This window comes from Schistosoma haematobium, chromosome 3 (genome assembly GCF_000699445.3).
Source record: "Schistosoma haematobium chromosome 3, whole genome shotgun sequence".
Lineage (NCBI taxonomy): Eukaryota > Metazoa > Platyhelminthes > Trematoda > Strigeidida > Schistosomatidae > Schistosoma > Schistosoma haematobium.
Genome location: NC_067198.1, coordinates 37,396,576 through 37,415,256, shown reverse-complemented (window position 1 = coordinate 37,415,256; position 18,681 = coordinate 37,396,576). Strand labels below are relative to the sequence as shown.

Genomic DNA, 18,681 nt, shown 5'->3' with positions numbered 1-18,681 from the left:
AACTGCTTTCTATTCCCGCCCTTCCTTTCTTGATCTTCCCCATCTTCTGCCGCCAGACATTACATTCCTGACTCGCGTCATATACTACTTATATCAATATAAGTAGCACGCACCATATTAGTTGTATAAACGTTAGATAAAATTACTCGTTCACAACTTAATCTGACAAACTTGAGGATATCTCTAATTTTATTTCCTTCATTATATAATTAGAACTAAAGTAGGAATCATATTCTTTAATTTATCAATATCTTTGATTGTATCAATAGAATTGAAAATGTGTTAATTACACTGGCTTTACTAAAGTCAAACCAATTCCTTCAAAACTGTCTACTACAGAGTGGTAAAAAGTATGAGAACTGTTTAATTACACAAAAAGCTAATGTTTATTTTACTGTTTTTCACTTAAACAACTTTTATACACAGTAAACCCAATTATACTGACTGATTACTAAATAGTGATCAATTTCATGTTTTTCTGATACTTCTATTCTGATTGGATTCAATCAACCAAGTAGTAATATGGCCACTAGTCTGAATGACCTGACATCACTTGAACTATACTTATACATTTGGCGACTGAAGAGAGCCGGCAGAGAACTCTGTATGAGCTAGATTTTGTGCTAAAATGTTCACAAGTTCAGAACAAATTATTTGCCAGCTAATATCGGCTTTCCCACCTAATCATCAATGAACGGAATTCATTACCTCGATATATGATTGAAGCTCCATCTGGAGACGTTTCCAAAAGAAATTCGGATCAAGTGAGAGACCACCATTGGCATGACTAATACCCACCACCAAGCCTCCTGTCCATTTCAAACTGAAACTGAATCGACACTCGTTAGCTTGATATAACTTTAATCTTAAGAGCATCGACTCTCGCTGTGGGATTTAAACCTGTGTCACTCAGCTTCCCTGCCTTAGACCTTACCACAAAGGTTTGCGGGACGCGACATTTAGCGTTTCAGAAAATTATTCATAACCCTAGTCCGATGGAAACTGCTGGCAGAGTTATCATCAAAATGATGAGCAGAATAAAATATTTTGTTTGTAATAAAAAATAATGTTTATTTGAAGTATTAGCTTTATCAACAGCACCCAGCCAGCTCCAGGTTGTCTTGAAAACTGCCTTAAACCACGTAACGTCATCGATGTAGTACCTTAACTAATGAATTTAGAGTTTGACGCTCAATTACACAGTTACTCACGCTTTGGTTCCTTATTTATGGTATCGTTTGAGCATATCCTCTTAGCTCTACTTTAAAGACATTTAACTAGGTTCCTCTTGTAGTGAATGAGTAAAAAGCTCAAGAATGTGTGCATCGGCTTGCGGAAGAAATTTTTCCAAACACACTTCTACTGATAAAACCATTTTATTTTGTTTGATAAAAGTTAAGGAAATTAAATTTGTCATCGAGTTCCTCTTCACACGTAAATCTGATTGCTGAGTATATATTTTTAAATTGCCCTAAAGGTTCTACTTTTCCAATGTTCTGATCAACGATAGTGAAAGTATCATCAATAAAATGACAATAAAAGTCAAGCTTATAAATAACCTCTTTAAGTGGTCTAGTTTGAGAGGAAAAAATCAGGAGGGATGGGATCTAGAGGTGAACTCATTGCTACTTCATCAATTTGTCTATGATAACTTTTGTTAAAAATAAAATAAGCATTCAGTGTACACGTATTTTCTGTCTTGGAAATAACATCGAAAACGGCTTCAACACTTCTGTTAATGACTAATTTGTATGGGGAAATGGTACCTAACTAAAACTGGATGAAAATTAGAACTGCAATCAAATCATCTAGCTCAGAGGACATAACACCATCAAAAGTATTGTAGGCCTTCTAATATTTATGACTTATCTATCAAATCAAAAGCTAAGTGAACTAATTTGTTCGAAAATATAATGGAACATTTTCAGACTATTTCTCAGACAGTCCTAGTTTCAAGCACATTAGAAAACATTGTGAGACTATAATTTATAAACGACAGTTGAGCGATGCAGAAGTGACCTTGAGGATGTCCACCTACTAAATAGGACTAATTGAAAGTTATAAATCAGTGTAAGGAATTAAAATTATAATTTATAGTTGATGATTAAGGTTAGGAACTAGATTTAGGTTATTCATTACGAAGAGCTATCAGCTAAAATGCCAAAATGTTATTTAGCCAAATGAATGAATTAATTTTGCGCCAAAATCCAAGACCTGTTATCCTAAACATAGTTGGTTCGTTCATAAATATATAGTCTCGCTGAAAACATGATTTTTCTTTTATAAGACTAATATTTGAACGAAGAATATTCTTTTCGATAAAATTTCTTCAGTTTCAACAATTCTATATCCAAATTAATAATCCAAAAAAGTGGCCAGGTTAAGGGTAAAGTACATCGTTTAAAGTTAAAACATGTGAATTTAGGATTGTTAAACAAAATAGAATAAAATTGTTAATGTTGATACGACTCATATGGAATGTTAACTTGAATCAGCGTTTATGTGAAGTGAAAATTTAAGATGCATGATCCGAATAAATATTGGTCAGATAGGGTGAGGGAAATAATAGTGCAATTACAATTCAATCAAATGTTTAGTGGGAGGCTATATTGTGTGAAAAATTAATAAGACGTAACAAGGAGGGATGAATGCGAAGTGAATGAATCATGTATAAGGGAGATTAATAATGATGTTTAACCAATAATAATAATGCAAAGATTTATGAATAAAGATAACAGGGACAATTACAATGAACTACGAAAAGTCGTTAGCACAATAGTCAAATTAGGTCGTTCAATAACTAAGATTACTATTGATTAATTGACATTGATGTTGGCCAGGGGAGGAGTTGTTGAAGATATTTCTTCTGTATGCATAGCTCCAGTTTCTTTATCTGGAAGAACTTTAATTCTGACAAGTTTTGACAAAAAATTACTGACCTTATAAATAAGTGAAAAAGATTGGTTTATACTGGTACTATGACCAGCTTGTACTAAATGGGCCAATATCGAGCTGTTCACTTTCTTCATCAAACAATTGTTTAGCCACGCTACAAACAAACTTATATAACCATATCAGAAGGGGTTTGTGGAGATTTTAGAAATTTTCACAGATTGAAATCATGAGTCAGTTGAAGCTAGACCACCATGGAAAACCTGGAAACACTGGACATTCGTTTCGTCCTAGTATGGGACTCCTCAGCAGTGCGCATCCACGAACCCGCCTCGCAGGATTTGAACCCAGGGCCTATCAGTCTCGCGCGCAAGCATTTAACCACCAGACCACTGAGCCGACATCCAACGGTGTTAATGTCTAACTTCAACTAATCCAGGCTTTCCATGGTGGTTTGGCTTTAATTGACTCATGACTTCAACTATTGAGATTACTCAAATCTCCACAAAACCCCTTGTGAAACTTATATATCTTAATTTTCTTTTTGATTAACTTTTCTTTTAAGCTTTTTAGTCTTTAAATTTGTATTTGAGTTTAATCTTTTAAATTCTTTAATTAGATAATATCCAAAATTTAGCACTTAGCAAAATGTAAGCAATTTTTTATCCAATGTTTACTATGGATAAATGGATATATAAATAGATACACTATATACATAAATGAAAATCAATTCGTTCGAATAATATATATATATATATATATATATACTCACGCGTTATATTAAACTATCCATTATTCAATAAGCATTATTAGAAGTAATTTCCTAGTTGTCTTAATTCACACTAACTTAGTAACATAGATGAATACTACGTTTGCTTGACTACATAACAACTTAAAATGTTGCCTAAATTTTTATTTGTTGAATAAATTGATATTGATTATTCTATTTAGTTATTCTGGTGTTAATTCAAAGAAGACATTTTTAGAAATAAATACAAAACGTTGTTTTTATGATGATGATGATGATGATGATGATGATGATGATGATGATGATGATGATGATGATGATGATGATGATGATGATGATGATGATGATGATGATGATGATGATGATGATGATGATGATGATGATGATGATGATGATGATGATGATGATGATGATGATGATGATGATGATGATGATGATGATGATGATGATGATGATGATGATGATGATGATGATGATGATGATGATGATGATGATGATGATGATGATGATGATGATGATGATGATGATGATGATGATGATGATGATGATGATGATGATGATGATGATGATGATGATGATGATGATGATGATGATGATGATGATGATGATGATGATGATGATGATGATGATGATGATGATGATGATGATGATGATGATGATGATGATGATGATGATGATGATGATGATGATGATGATGATGATGATGATGATGATGATGATGATGATGATGATGATGATGATGATGATGATGATGATGATGATGATGATGATGATGATGATGATGATGATGATGATGATGATGATGATGATGATGATGATGATGATGATGATGATGGTAATAGAATATGCTTAACACTTATTATCCCTATTGAAAGATGACTAATAAGACTGACAAAAGTAAAGATCGAAAAATTGGCTCGATTCAAATAAAGTTAAAACAACAAATAACCAGATTACGTTCATCGTACACAAACAAATTAACAATTAAACAAAACGTAACTTAGTTCAAACTTGGAACATTTCAAATTCAGTAACAATAACAAATCGAACGATCATGGTTAATACAAATATGTTTTTTTTATTATAGAAAAACAGTAACAAATACAAAGTTGGTTACCGTTAATTTCTCTGTTCGAAATTCAAATATCTATTCAAAATACCAGCCAAAAGCTGTTATATGTTCATGACAAATTATTAGTTTTGTTTATTGTAAAGACCGAATTGATTTGTATACAATCTAAGATAATGTTACTGAGTGAATAATAAAAAACATGAAATTTGCGTTGGCTCTCTCTCTCTCCCTACATATATATAGTAAAAATGGCTTATAACACCATGTAATAAATGATCCCTAATACCAACAAAAGTGATCTCAGTGATTGTTTTGTTCAGCTCTTATGTGTACTTATATAATGAACATGAAAAAGAATAATTATTGGTCCACTTGAATAAACAGTAAATCTTTAATATAAACATATTTTGTATAGGAACAGTTGTTGACATCGTATTAGGATTAAGATGTACAACATATTAAAATTGAGAGGTTAACAATTTTTTTAATGTTTGTTTGTATGAAAGGATTGATATAGGTTGAAGAAGTATTGGAAGTGAAAATAATCCTGGATAGAAGCATTATTTAATGGTCACAACTATAAGATTTTAAAATAATTAGGGTAAAACAACTGATGGAAACTTACTTTAATATTGACATAAACTCTAGAAGCTAACTAATGAAATGAGATGTAGTATTGAATAGATGGACAGTTGTTAGTAGTGTGATTCATAAGGTACGTTTCGTTGAATTTATGATACATCAATTGGATCTGCCTGGATCCCTAAATATTGATTCAATATCCACACACGATACACGTATAACAAAGAATGATCAAAATTCGATCATGAATATTAACAATGGAGTACTTCAAACCGTTTTTAAGTCTAACTAATGTAGGGTTCAAAGTTCTAACCCTAAGTGCTTGTAGATTATTTTGACTCTATTTAAAGGCTGAATTAACTATTCTAACTTATAACTATTAGTAATGCCTAATGAAAATGATAGATATTTTGAGCTTGAAATCTTACTTTATCATTGACATGAGATGTAAATGATGGATTGGAAATATTAAACGATTAAATTATGCTCAGTTAACAATCGACTACCTCTATATTATACGGGATAGTAGAGAAGAAACCACAGACAAACAGACAACATCGATTTGTTCAGTATTTGACCACTTGCATAAACAATTATCAAAAATTTCAAACTCAATAAACAGTATACACTTTGTTCATGTTCATAGTTGTATATAGGTTGTATATGATCAGAACTGCATTTGGTTAATATCCATTTTCGTAAATATACAACTTGATTGCGTGCCTTGACCTCAATTCTAGTCAAAATAATAAAAAATTATTATGGTTGAAAAACCTTTACTGTACTATCACTTCATTTCAACGACCAACCTTGAGTAAATCAAGTATAAACAAATAACTAAACCGGTGTTTCTGGGCTTTATTATTGTCCGAGTCTTAAGTGTATATTAATTGCATAGTCCTAGCTAATTAAAAATCAACTATACATTCATCTAAAGTAATGATAGGTAATGTAGCTTTCTGTCATTTGAAAATTTCCTCACAGTAGGTTGTATGAAAAAATTCATACATAATCAATTGAATAATGAAGTTAGGATCAGTTCTATTTATTTGATATCTTGATAGATACATCAGTTCAACAATTGGCTTATCAACTGTATATAGTTTATACATTTCAATTTGAATAAAATTTATCCACCCAGTTGTCGTGAACAAGTTGTATCCAATAAACATATTTTACAAAACAAAACTACTGTGTACTATCGATAATAATAAATATGTATGTACAAGTGATGAATGAATAAAAGAAATCTAAAAATAAACTGATAAGAAGTATATAGTCGGTAGAATACTTATTTTTATTCAATCAAACAAAACAGGTGATCATGTTACATTAACTAGAATGTCACGTTCAATGCAACGCGCTGTCGTTTATATAAAAACATCCTCATTAACTTAATGATAAGTCAACAGATATCCATACCATGTTATCTCTGACTATGTATACTAGTTTGGGTGTTTCTGCGAGAGTAGTTATGTAGTGAACGAGAACACCACTGGGAACAACCAAAGGTATTTGAATACAAAATTATAGAATCTCTTAGTAAAATCTGAGAACTATACAGTTTATACTTCATTTGCAAAGTGTCAATCAATTGTCTCAGACTTGACTGTTCCTTAGTTTCCACAATAATCATTCTTTGTTCTCGTTCTCTTCTCTTCGATCTTCTTAACCTTCTGCCGCCAAACATTTCACTTCCGATTGATGAAATATGCTACTTATATCTCTTGACATCAGTGCCACACACCACAGTTACATTAAAATCATGGGAATAAATATCGTCCTTCAATTCCATGAATGTATTTTCTGTATAATACAGCGTATCGGGTAGAGATATCTTAAAACCCTACTGTATTTTGCTTAAAAACAAAATGGGCTTTTTTCAGTCATTTTCAAGTTAGTCCATGTTATAACTATCAAATATGTAGAATCCAATGATGCATTCGAAAAACTACACAATTGCCATTCTTTCCTGGTGATTCATGTATTAGGACTCCTCAAAGTAAGTTTCATACAATTTTCGGACTTGTCAGTGTTGTTTATACTGAAAACCAAGCCAAGTATCTAAAGATTCAAATGTTAACCCTGAGTCCACCACACTGCTGAGTCAAGATACATACAGTTTGTTTAACAGTTATGTTACTTATTAATATTTGTAAGATTTTATAGGTAAAACTAAACCGATGTGTAACTACATGTAACACTGAGACATCCACTCCAGAAGTTCGCTTGCCAAAACAAATCGATTAAATTATTTCTCTGACTCTCAACACTTGGGACGTTCCTATCATTTACCATATAGCTCATATTATTTGACAGTTTATTTGAATTCACTCCTCACTGTGTAGTCATCAAACATTTTTATTATCATTCATCTGTCTAAATAATCGATACTCTTTTATTGCCTTTACAATTACTACAGGCTAGCATCCATATATACCACAGTATAATCTTGATCCATCGAAAACACTTGAACATTCCAATTTGACCAAAAGAATTTGATCAATGCCAAGGTTTAAGCAAACATAACATCAGTGTAAATATCTCGCTGATACGGGATTTGAATTACTCCTCAAATTACTTGGGTTTATGACTGGGTAACTAGTTGACGCTGATTAAAATTTACAACTGGTTAATCACTGAGTGTTGACCGTCTTATATGTCAAGTTCTGTCCGAAATCCCATCTTGAGTATCAGTTCAGTCAAGAATCAAAATATTCTTTAACGATGAATCATAGCTATTTTGAAGCCTAAGTTGACGGTTATCAAAAGACCATATTCACCAATCCAAAGACAAAAATGACGGTGTTTTACAATTCCTGTATAGATGGCAAGTTAACGAAATAAATGGGCATTAGTTTTCCGTCTATAAAGTTTGTGTGTTCTCGTTTTTTGATGTCGATTGATTAAGTTCCTTAATTTCATAGGTCCCTAATGGTAAGATTTTTAATTATCCTATTTTTGATATTCAGAACAAAATTCTAATCAATCATTTTTCTCATGTGTCCATCCTCGTCAGTTTGCTTAGATAGAGAAATTTTATAACATATTTGACAGAACAGATGAAATGTGACTATCAGAGAGATCCAGAATTCGTGTTTTGTCCCACTTTTGTTTCGTTACTCAGATATCCCTGTATCCCAATGTTTACAGTGTTCACATTAAGACTGAAGCTCAGTACTTTTCAGCTCATCAACCACTGGTTTATGAGATTCCAAATCGTAACGAGTTTTCTCCCTTATGCAATTTATTTCACGTCAATTCAAGCCTCAATTTAATAAATCAACTTTAAATTTGATGTATGCAAAGTTTACGAAATAAGTTACAATTTGTTTTTATCAAATAATTACACTTCAAGGTGACTAAAGTTTTAATTTCGATTCTGTTTCAAAAAAATGTATAGAGACAATGATTGTGTAAACTAGTTATGATTATTAGAAACAATTAAACGATGCGCATAAAATATGACTGTATTATTCTAACTAAAATATATAGAATAAGGGATCTCAGAAGCAATCTGATAACTATAAACCATTTTACTGGTTGTTTTATTAATAAGTTAGACATGTTCACTATTAGGTCCGAATTTAATTATCTAGAGGTTGAACGTTCGCGCACGAGACCGTAGGTCCTGGATTCGATTCGCAGCTATGGGAGGTGAGTGCGCACTACTGGAGAGTCTATCACGAAGACGAAATGACCATTCAGTGCTTCCAGGTTTACAGTAGTAATCTAACTTAGATCGATTCGTGATTTCAATGAAATAACATGTAATTCTACTGCACAAGTAAATCTTTGACAGATGTTTTTGTCCGATTGGTCATCTCTTCACCAGGGATGTATGGATCGACCTACTTTGAAAAAGTACTTATGTTTTTCAGTTCAATGTTTTAATTAGTAGAATATTATTCTAAATAAGGTCATTAATTATAGTTACTGTAAATCTAAACTAACATTTTGAAAGATATACACGTATTCAGTTTTCTCGGTATATTTATTTTTTTAATAAGTGTACATCTACCCTACATACAACTGTACAGGAATGTATTTGAAACATGTAGGAAAATAAACTATAGAACTCTATTATCTACAAGTGTATATTATTCGTTGGTAAATTTTATCATTATTCATAATAAACCCCTAACGTAAATACAAGTATCCGTATGGGTATAAATAAAGTTGTTTGAATGTTACTGACATCACATATTGACCTAAATCCAAAAACCATTGAAAACCAGTAGGCATCAGAAAGCTAAAGAATGTGAGTTTAATCCCTGATGGGGTCGTGGTTGTTTATTGCTGAAAAGTTTCATTATTAAAAAGAAGCAAAATATAACTCAATAATTTAGTAACACCTTTTATCATTTAAGGGTTGTGGAGATTGCCAAGTTTTAATTTAAATCAGGAACCCATTAATGTCATACCACTATTGAAGATCAGGAAGCACTGGACGGCCATTTTTGTTTTAGTATGGGACTCCTCAGCAGTGAATATTCAAGATCCCACACGCGAGATTCAAATTCAGAACCTTCGATCTCGCACGCTAACGCTTAAAACCTAGACATGTTTATTTTAAAAATTACATTCACACATTAAATTACTGATCGACTGTTAGTTCAATGCATTCAAATTAACATACTGGACAAATATTTAAGATGATAGACTGTTCATTATTATTTGTGAATATCATCTTATTTAGTAGTTGTTACGCAAATACATCTTAATCAAAAGTCTTCCTTTCTCTATTACACCAAGCTATTCAAGTAATGTTCCGTTGAGTAAGTAGCAGAGAGTAGTTGCTTTGCAGTCATAACCATTAGGAATACCAGTTGGAAATAATCAACAAGTTAAAAAGGGACGCAACACTCATACTAGAACGAAACAGCAGTTAAACGCTTCCTGGTTGTCAATCATCGTCCAGCTTAGATTAGTTTGTGATATTAGCAAGAAATTATACGCAAGATAATCATAAATTACATTTTAGACTGACATTGAGAAACATAAACGACAACCGAAATGTGTAGTGAGGTGCTGATGTACAGTTGTTTGGTTTATAGCCACAAAATTTTTAAGTACTTTCAACTTTATACAAACAATAGAATAGGAAACTGCTAATCCGTATGATGAAAATGTCAATACTGATTCACTGAAAAGACGTCTAATATTTGAAAACAAAAATAACAGTAATCAAGTGACCCTTTAGAATGGTATATTTATGCTTCACTTATTCGGGTGACGATTAGTTATTGCCATTTTAAAATTTATTGATCCGGTTTCGTCAGAAAATTCGAAAATACGACTATCCAAGAGGAAGCTATTATACTGAAATTCTATGCTAGTTTTTAAAAGCAAAACCCATTGTATCTTTGTATCAGAGTCAATCGATCAGTAACATCCATGTGTAAATTAAACTTTGACGTTAGCTGAGCCATATGATTGTCATGTAAGTAATATACCTGTTAAGTGGAATACACCGAGAAATTTGGGTGATAGATTTCTACCTATTTTATTGGTCAGCCCTAGTGAGACACTGATTGTTGTTATAATATCTTGATGGTTTTGATCAATATTATAATTTGAGGATTATTTGTTTATTCTAAGGTAAACAGTAATTATGGAGTTCTTCTAACAGAAAATGGAGTCTACTCAAACTGGATAGATCAGACAAATAACATTATTTTAAAGTTAACATTACACACACAACTGAGAGAGAGAAAAAAGGACATTCAGGAAAGCTCTAATACTCGCTGCTGTTTGTTGTAACGTGTTTGTCACGTTTGTTTTGCATCTGAGTGATTGAAACATTTGACTTAAAGTTGCCAGACAGCTGGCACGAACTCTCACTATGTCTAACCGAATCCATCCAGCTGCCTAGACAATTTCAGTTTGCTTTTGGTCAAAGGATCTCAAAATAGATGAACTTTAACTGGAAATCCCAAATTATTCACCTTTCTCCTATCAGACAAGCATCAACTTACCATAATGGCTGTCAAACTCATAAAAAAATCATACTTTTGTTTATGGTGACAGGGGATTTGAATTGGGATGCTAGCTTAGTGGTCTAAGGGTCGCATGTTTACACGAGGCCGACGTCCCTGCATTCGAAATCCACATGCGGGATCGTGTATAGGCACTGCTAAAGAACCCCACACTAGGATGAGACGGCCGTTCAGTTCTCCCAGATTCTCAATGATGGTCTAGCACTGACTGCCTCATGGAAATGAGTAATTAAGACTAACTTGCTCGATTACATCTATACATTTAGCCAAACAATTAAATTTTACACTGTTTTGTTATTAATCTCCTCATTTTAAATGGTTAATTTATTCTAATTGGTTAATAACAACAGAACATGAGTCCTGTTTCTCGTTGCAAAATGTATATGTTCATTATTGTCATTATTATTATCATAAATTAATTGAACTTAAATGTTTCATTTGTTTGTCCCATCATATTTAGGTTAACAAAACAATAGCATTTCAGACTGTATCTGTTAGAATAGATTTACCCTGCTTCATATGATCATTTTTGTATAACTACGTGTATACATTTATGCGCATGAGCATGAATTACTTTCATTCATTGAGTTAGAGTATATCATGATTTATTATATTTGAAATGAAAAGATGCCTGTTTCAAAATTAAAATCTTTTTGATTAGTTCTCTCTCTTTCTCCATGATGTGTGGATCTTTGAAAAAGAATAAATTTTGTCACTTATTTTAGAGTACTCGAAGACTACACGTTTCAGCCTTACTCGGCATTTACCAATACAAATTGAAAATTCTTGTATAACACATATTGTCTTTTACTGTTTCTCAATATTATTTTCTAGGCTTTTGAGAAGTGATTTCGGTGTGTTGTGAAGAGTGATAAAGGTAACTAATATGGTATGTGGTGCATAGTTTGCTACCATCGTGAATATCGTTGTGGACGGGTATTTAAAATCTCGCAAACTACTGGCAAGTGTTATCAAATACTGAACATCCACTCTTACATCTTTCTCCTTGTATATCTTCTGGCAGAAGGAAACGCAGATACATTAGGATATATTCACGCGAACACAGTACAAGTGCTCTTTAAACAACACCGTATCTAGCACACATATCATGTGACAACCAGACTTTAAAAACAGACTTAACCAAAAAAGTATACTCTTAAACTTGTTAATCATTCACTATTTAGGTTTTTATTTACCGAAAAAATATTTGGCGAGACTATAACTTATAGATGAACTAATCAGATTTGGAATATAAGGTCTTGGATTTCAGCGCGAAATTCATTTATTCATTTGGCAAAATAACGTTTTGGCATTTTAGCTGTTATCAGTTCATGATGAAAACCCTAAACCTTGTTCCTAACCCTAACTATCAACTTTAAATCATCATTTTAATTCCTTACACTGATTTATAACCTTCAATTAGTCCTAGTTAGTAGGTGGACATCCTCAAGGTCACTTTAGCACCGCTCAAAGGTTGTTCATAAATTATAATTATACCAAATATTCCATCATGTTTTATATAATTTGATTTATCTTTTTTGCATATATATATACTGGGAAGAAATCAACAAAGTGAATCACGAAGCGAGCACTAACTTGGAACCCTGGAGCGAGACCAAAAAGAGGAAGGCCAGAGAACACACTACGTAGAAAATTGGAAGCAGACATGGAAAGGATGAATAGCAACTGAAGAGAATCGGAAAGGATTGCCCAAGACAGAGTTGGATGGAAAATGCTAGTGAGCGACCTATGCTTCTCCATGAGAGGTAACTGGTGTATGTCAGTATGCACAGTTCAACTTAACTCAAGGAATATGTACTGTAAAAACTACACGATCAGCCAAGTTTATTTAAAATTGATAACTAGACAGAAATGTATGAGTTTCTTAGAATTCACTGAATTATTTGATATTGTCAAATATTCAGTGAATTAAATAATTTATCCTATATGATATAAACTGTTTGTAGTCTAGATAAAAATAATCTAACGAATGATATTATGTTTTAAATGAGTCGACTGGTATGATCAACTGATACTGGTCAAATGAACTTTTTCGTTAACACACTTAGAGTCAATGAAAACTTTACTCAGAAGAAAACGATTAAATATTCATCATAAGTAGTTTACACTTTAATGTGTTATTATTAAGGCTTCTAGCGATTTGTTGACTTAATGGTTAAGGCATTTAACATTCAGCCACTATATTGAACATTCTAGTCCCTTTGTTTCAACTTCAATTTAATCGGATGGATAATATCACTATTCCTCATACATAAAGTTTGACTTCAAGAGGAGTTCATGAATCTAAATTTGAGTTGTCGCATCATCAGTTGATCTATTTATACATCCATATTAATACCATTTTCTTCTAAGTATTATAGAAATGATTCTAATAACTCACTTTTAAATACAAGAAATATACGACAATGTTGTAGAAGTACATTACTAATGAAAACAAATACTAAGTCTATAGTCAATCATTTTTAGTTTATCTCTACCGAAATAATTTATCTAACAATATTTTATTGATCATACATTTTCGTCAATTTTGAATATAATCAATCTCGCGCGCAAACGCGCGACACTGAAGGCCATGGGTTTGAGTCCCGCGAGCGGGATCGCGGATGCGCACTGCTGAGGAGTCCCACAATAGGACGAAACGGCCACCCAGTGCTTCCAGGTTTTCAGTGGTGGTCTCACATCAATCGGTTCATGATCTCAATCAAAAACTGAACAATCTCCACAACCCTCAAATTGATAAAATACAATTTCTAAAAATGATCACCTTGGAAAACAACTTTATGCTAATTTGTGTAATTGTCGGTATGGGATTGTGAAGATTCTAAATTTCATTGAAATTACGAACCATTGAAAACTTGGAAGCACTCACAATTGATTGATCACTGGGTGGTGATCAATGTCATGTGTGTCGAGTCCTTCTCAGTGCAGATCGAATAGTACCGACCAAGTTGCAATGTGTCCACTAGTCTAGGTGACTAGACATTGCGTGCACTATGTTGAGATTAGATGGTGATTGGAGGTACACCTTGCTGACGAATGCCAAGTAGCACAAACCCGGGTCCAGGGTTTCCTGTTGACTGCCTCCAACCACCATCTAACCTGGAAGCACTGCATAGATGTTTCGTTCTAATATGAGACTCTTCAGCAGTTCATATCCATGATTCCACAAGGAGTAATCGAACCCCGTACCTTTAGTCACGCGCTGCGCTTAAGACCGAAGGTACTGGATTCGATTATCAGGTTGTGCACCACAATACTTAAGTAAATTCTTCCTTATTATCTTATTAGTAAAATTTGAAATTTAATTCAAGTTCACTTAAGGTTCATATTTTACTATTGTGTACAAAACGTCAATAAGTTAGTTGAATTGGCGATTTCGGTTCTATGTTATCTTCTGTACGAATAGTTCTAGATATTTTGTGGACAGGCTTCTAAACCACAGTTATCGTTATCAGTATACGTTTGAATCTTTTGGAAATTTATAAAGTATTCATGTTGTAGTTGCAAGAATTCATTCTACCCTTAACACTATTTATTATCTTGGCCAATGTAGAAATAACTCGAAATAAAACTAGGATCGATCAAACCAAGATACGGATTCCATACATGAAACTACTAATTTTTGGATTAATTCCTCTTGATGCTTACTGACTTCATGTGACAACTGTGATTAGTGTTTATAACTGTTCAATAAAATGGGTCAGAACCGATTTCACTAGTACAAATGCACGCATTCTTTATATTCCCACTAGATTGTAAGCTTCTTTCATTGATCCTACTGTTGTTTTAACTCCCATTCTATCCATCTTGAAGATTTTGTGTAACTGTACCAATGATATATGACAACTAGGGGTAATGAACGCTTGCACAAAGCTCTAAGCTCATGATATCTCACCGATTGCCATAATACCACAATTTAGTAATCAAAATATAATAATCATAACGATCATATTTCATAAATTGTTTCACGAAAATGTATTCTAATGATCTCTTGTTTTCCACCAAACATACTGCTCAGGTAAAACGTCTTACATTCTATCATAAAACACATAGATTATATAGTGTATGCCTTGAAATAATGATTACTGTCAAATAAACACAGTGAAAATCAGAATGGGTTTTGTGGAGAGTTTTTTAGGAATTTCATAGGTACTAGGACGAAACGGCCGTCCAGTGCTTCCAGGTTTTCCATGGTGGTCTAGCTTCAATCGACTCATGACTTCAACAGTGAAAATCAATAATTAAGCTTACCTCATCAATATTAGTTTCCTCTATAGTATGATTTAAACTCGGTTTGTTGATAATACGGTGATAATTAGAACCATTCAATTTCTCTGAACTAATTGAAGAAACTTGTTTATTGAAAGAATTCACAGGATTAGTTTGCGTTGTTATTGGTGAAGACTGATCCATATTTGTTGCTTGTTGGCCGATGCGTATGTATTTGTGCCCAACTGATAAGCTTAATATAACTTGCTCATTGTTATCCATTGGAAATATACCTTCAAGACGACTGACAGCAATACGTGTATCATCTGGTAAAATAAATTCACTGGCATATTTTCGTGTAATACGTCGGCTCAGAAATGCAAGAGAAGAGGTAATATCTGAGGTAGTTTCCTTATAATTGAATTGTTCGAGTCTTTCAGGATCACACTGTGTTGTTGATAAAGTGTCATCATCAGGAGACGCTTTTTCAGCCCTACTACCATCATCTTCATCGCCATCATCATCACTATCACTATTGTCCTCATTGTCCTCTTCATTAATTGTTGTATCATGTAATGTATCAGAATAAATGTTTTTCAAAGATGATTTGAACTGACTTCTGTCTTGATTCATGAGGTTATTCATTTCGTGTTTTAAAGGTGCACATATTATCATGTTTAAAAGTCATATTTTACGAAAAATCACATTGAGAATCAAACTGTACTATAATAGTAATTTATATTAACTTGTATTTACACTGAGACAGAACCTTCAGACTATCCTATCTTATCATGACGACTACTAAGATTCAAATTAGTTAATCTTGATTATTTCCTGTTTTAATAGGCTAATAATATCACTAAATATAATTGGTTGATTGATTCAACCAATAGAGTTTCAAACTAGGAACTTTCCCACATTTATTGCCTAACTGTCATGCGTTAAAATAACTAAATGTATTTTGCTTTGATATTTCGATTAATGTAAATTTAATTCGAAAGTACTCGTCAATGAATTAATTTCCACTTGTTGGAGATCGATGTCATAGTGTATTTAGACCATTTCACTCTAAAAACAATCAGGTCAGAATTTTGCTATTGAAATATTTCAACTCTCAGTAATCTATCATACATCACATTTTGAACCTGTTTGAGGGAAAATTTATTCAGAAGTCAAAGAAGAATAACTGTCAGTCTCTAACGATTTGATAAGTAGATTTTAAACAGTAGTGATATTACGCTATTGCGCCCTGAGATTACATCATATATACACACTCGACGTAAGTTATTTCTCAATAACGGTTAAACAAAATTCTGAATTCCCCACAGATTGACTTTAGTCAGGATAACAATGAAAACCACTGAGCAGTAGACAGCTTTTGTACTAGTATGGGATTCTCCAGCTGCAAGCACCCAGCACCCCACCTATATCGGATCGGGGAACTTTTGGTCTCACAACAGAACAGCCAGTGTAAAATTTTAAAACTGATCTCCATAAAACCCATTCAAATAAAAAGTGACATTGATAATTTAACAGCGACTGATTTACTCGACTGTGGTATCTCTCTAATGATACATATCAAACATATATCTTTAACACTTTCCAAACAAAATTATTTGCCATCAAAACCGTTAAAGGTGTCATATGCTGTGAATTCGGAGGAAATTATCTGTTTCAAAGCCAAACTAACAACTGTCACTACTTTTTATTTAGTATACCTTTAGCTGGTGATAAATTCTGCCTGAGTTATAATGAAATGTATTCAATAAACCTGTTTTTGATCCTTTGAAATAAAAACATACCCAAAACTGTAATATTCCGGGTGTTTTCGTTGAACGATCCTCACTTACATCTCAGGAACTCGCAAAATTATATTAAATTGCGCGATAACCGAAAAACACGCAACACACAGGGCATCAAACTAATCGACATTTTCTCAGCCTTCAAATAATAATAATAATAACAAATGTGAAGGTGGAAAGATAATTAAAACTTGTAGGCGATTTGTCATGGTGAATCGTGTATGTGTGCAAACCGATAAAATACTCACTTTCAATTAGATTTTATAACCGTATTTTGGTTGTATGGCGTCAACCGGGTTTTATTACATCATTGATATCATTGTTGTGTTTATTATCATTCTCAGTAGTTTATATTTGTTGACATCATAAGTATTTCTCAGTGATCTCTTTAAACGTATTGTTTATAGACTTTCAAACATATATCTATTGTTTAGGAACTTCTCATTTTATATTACTTTTTAATTAAGTCATTCCGTCTTATAATCTTGTATGTTTACAGCTTATAATGAATAAAATCGCTGAGGAACTCAAGAAAAATACCCCATTGAATTATCATCCTTCTCTACTCTTTGAAAAAAATAGAAGCTGATTACTATATAATTCATGCATCGAAATATATTCCGGTATAGAAAGAGATGTTACACAAGCCTGACTGATGGTAAACACTTGCGCATATACAAAAATGGTAGTTAATCATTGTTTATTCCAAAGTTAAATGTTCATAAAACGGGATTATTGTTTTAGTATTGTACATTTTTTACTAGAAATTCATCGCTATAATGAAACATTTAGTATCCGGTAAAGTATTAGTGTTATTACCAAGATTATTGCTAGCCCACTTCTTTAAAACGTTTCTATCCATATTAAAGCGTAGAATATCCTATCTGTTTAGCAATGGAATTCCAAATATACTTGTTATTCTATAGAAAACTTATGAGTTAAATATACGTGCATTTGGGTGATTACTGTAGCTGGTCACCATAGTCCTGAATAACAACGGAGATGGGGTTCAAACATTTATAATAAAAAAATATAACAATGATTTTTAATTACTCTATAAACATTTTTGGTTTCTAGATCTAATCGATTCACTTGTAGGTTGCGTACTTTAAACGTCCGATTTTCTTTCTATGACACTGAGCATAATTTGATTTTATTCAAGGTGGATAGCGAGTAGTAGTGGAATTCAAAAAGAGCATTTCGTTCAATTTGAAACTTGTCAGCTAAATGTCATGACACACTGGGTCGTAAACTCAGTAACATTCACAACAAAAGTCAGTGCGTTTGTTATCCACTAAGTTATTGAATTTAGATAGTTGCTAGTTTGTGAACTGTGTTCGAATTGAACGGATAGGA

At 32.7% G+C, this 18,681-nt stretch overlaps 1 protein-coding gene across 2 annotated transcripts in view; it reads right to left on the bottom strand.

Annotated features, from left to right (window-relative positions):
- Positions 1–16,329, bottom strand: part of MS3_00005699 (uncharacterized protein) — a 28,228-nt gene extending 11,899 nt beyond the window's left edge. Inside the window, exon 1 of one of the 2 annotated variants that reach the window (XM_012940879.3) lies at positions 15,566–16,329. In XM_012940879.3, coding sequence (XP_012796333.3) covers positions 15,566–16,198 — 633 coding nt within the window. In that variant the 5' untranslated portion in view covers positions 16,199–16,329. Of the gene's footprint in view, positions 1–5,337; positions 5,524–15,565 lie in introns of those variants that run through there. The other variant, XM_051213797.1, reaches the window with a different exon arrangement.
- Between the last annotated feature and the right edge of the window lie 2,352 nt (positions 16,330–18,681).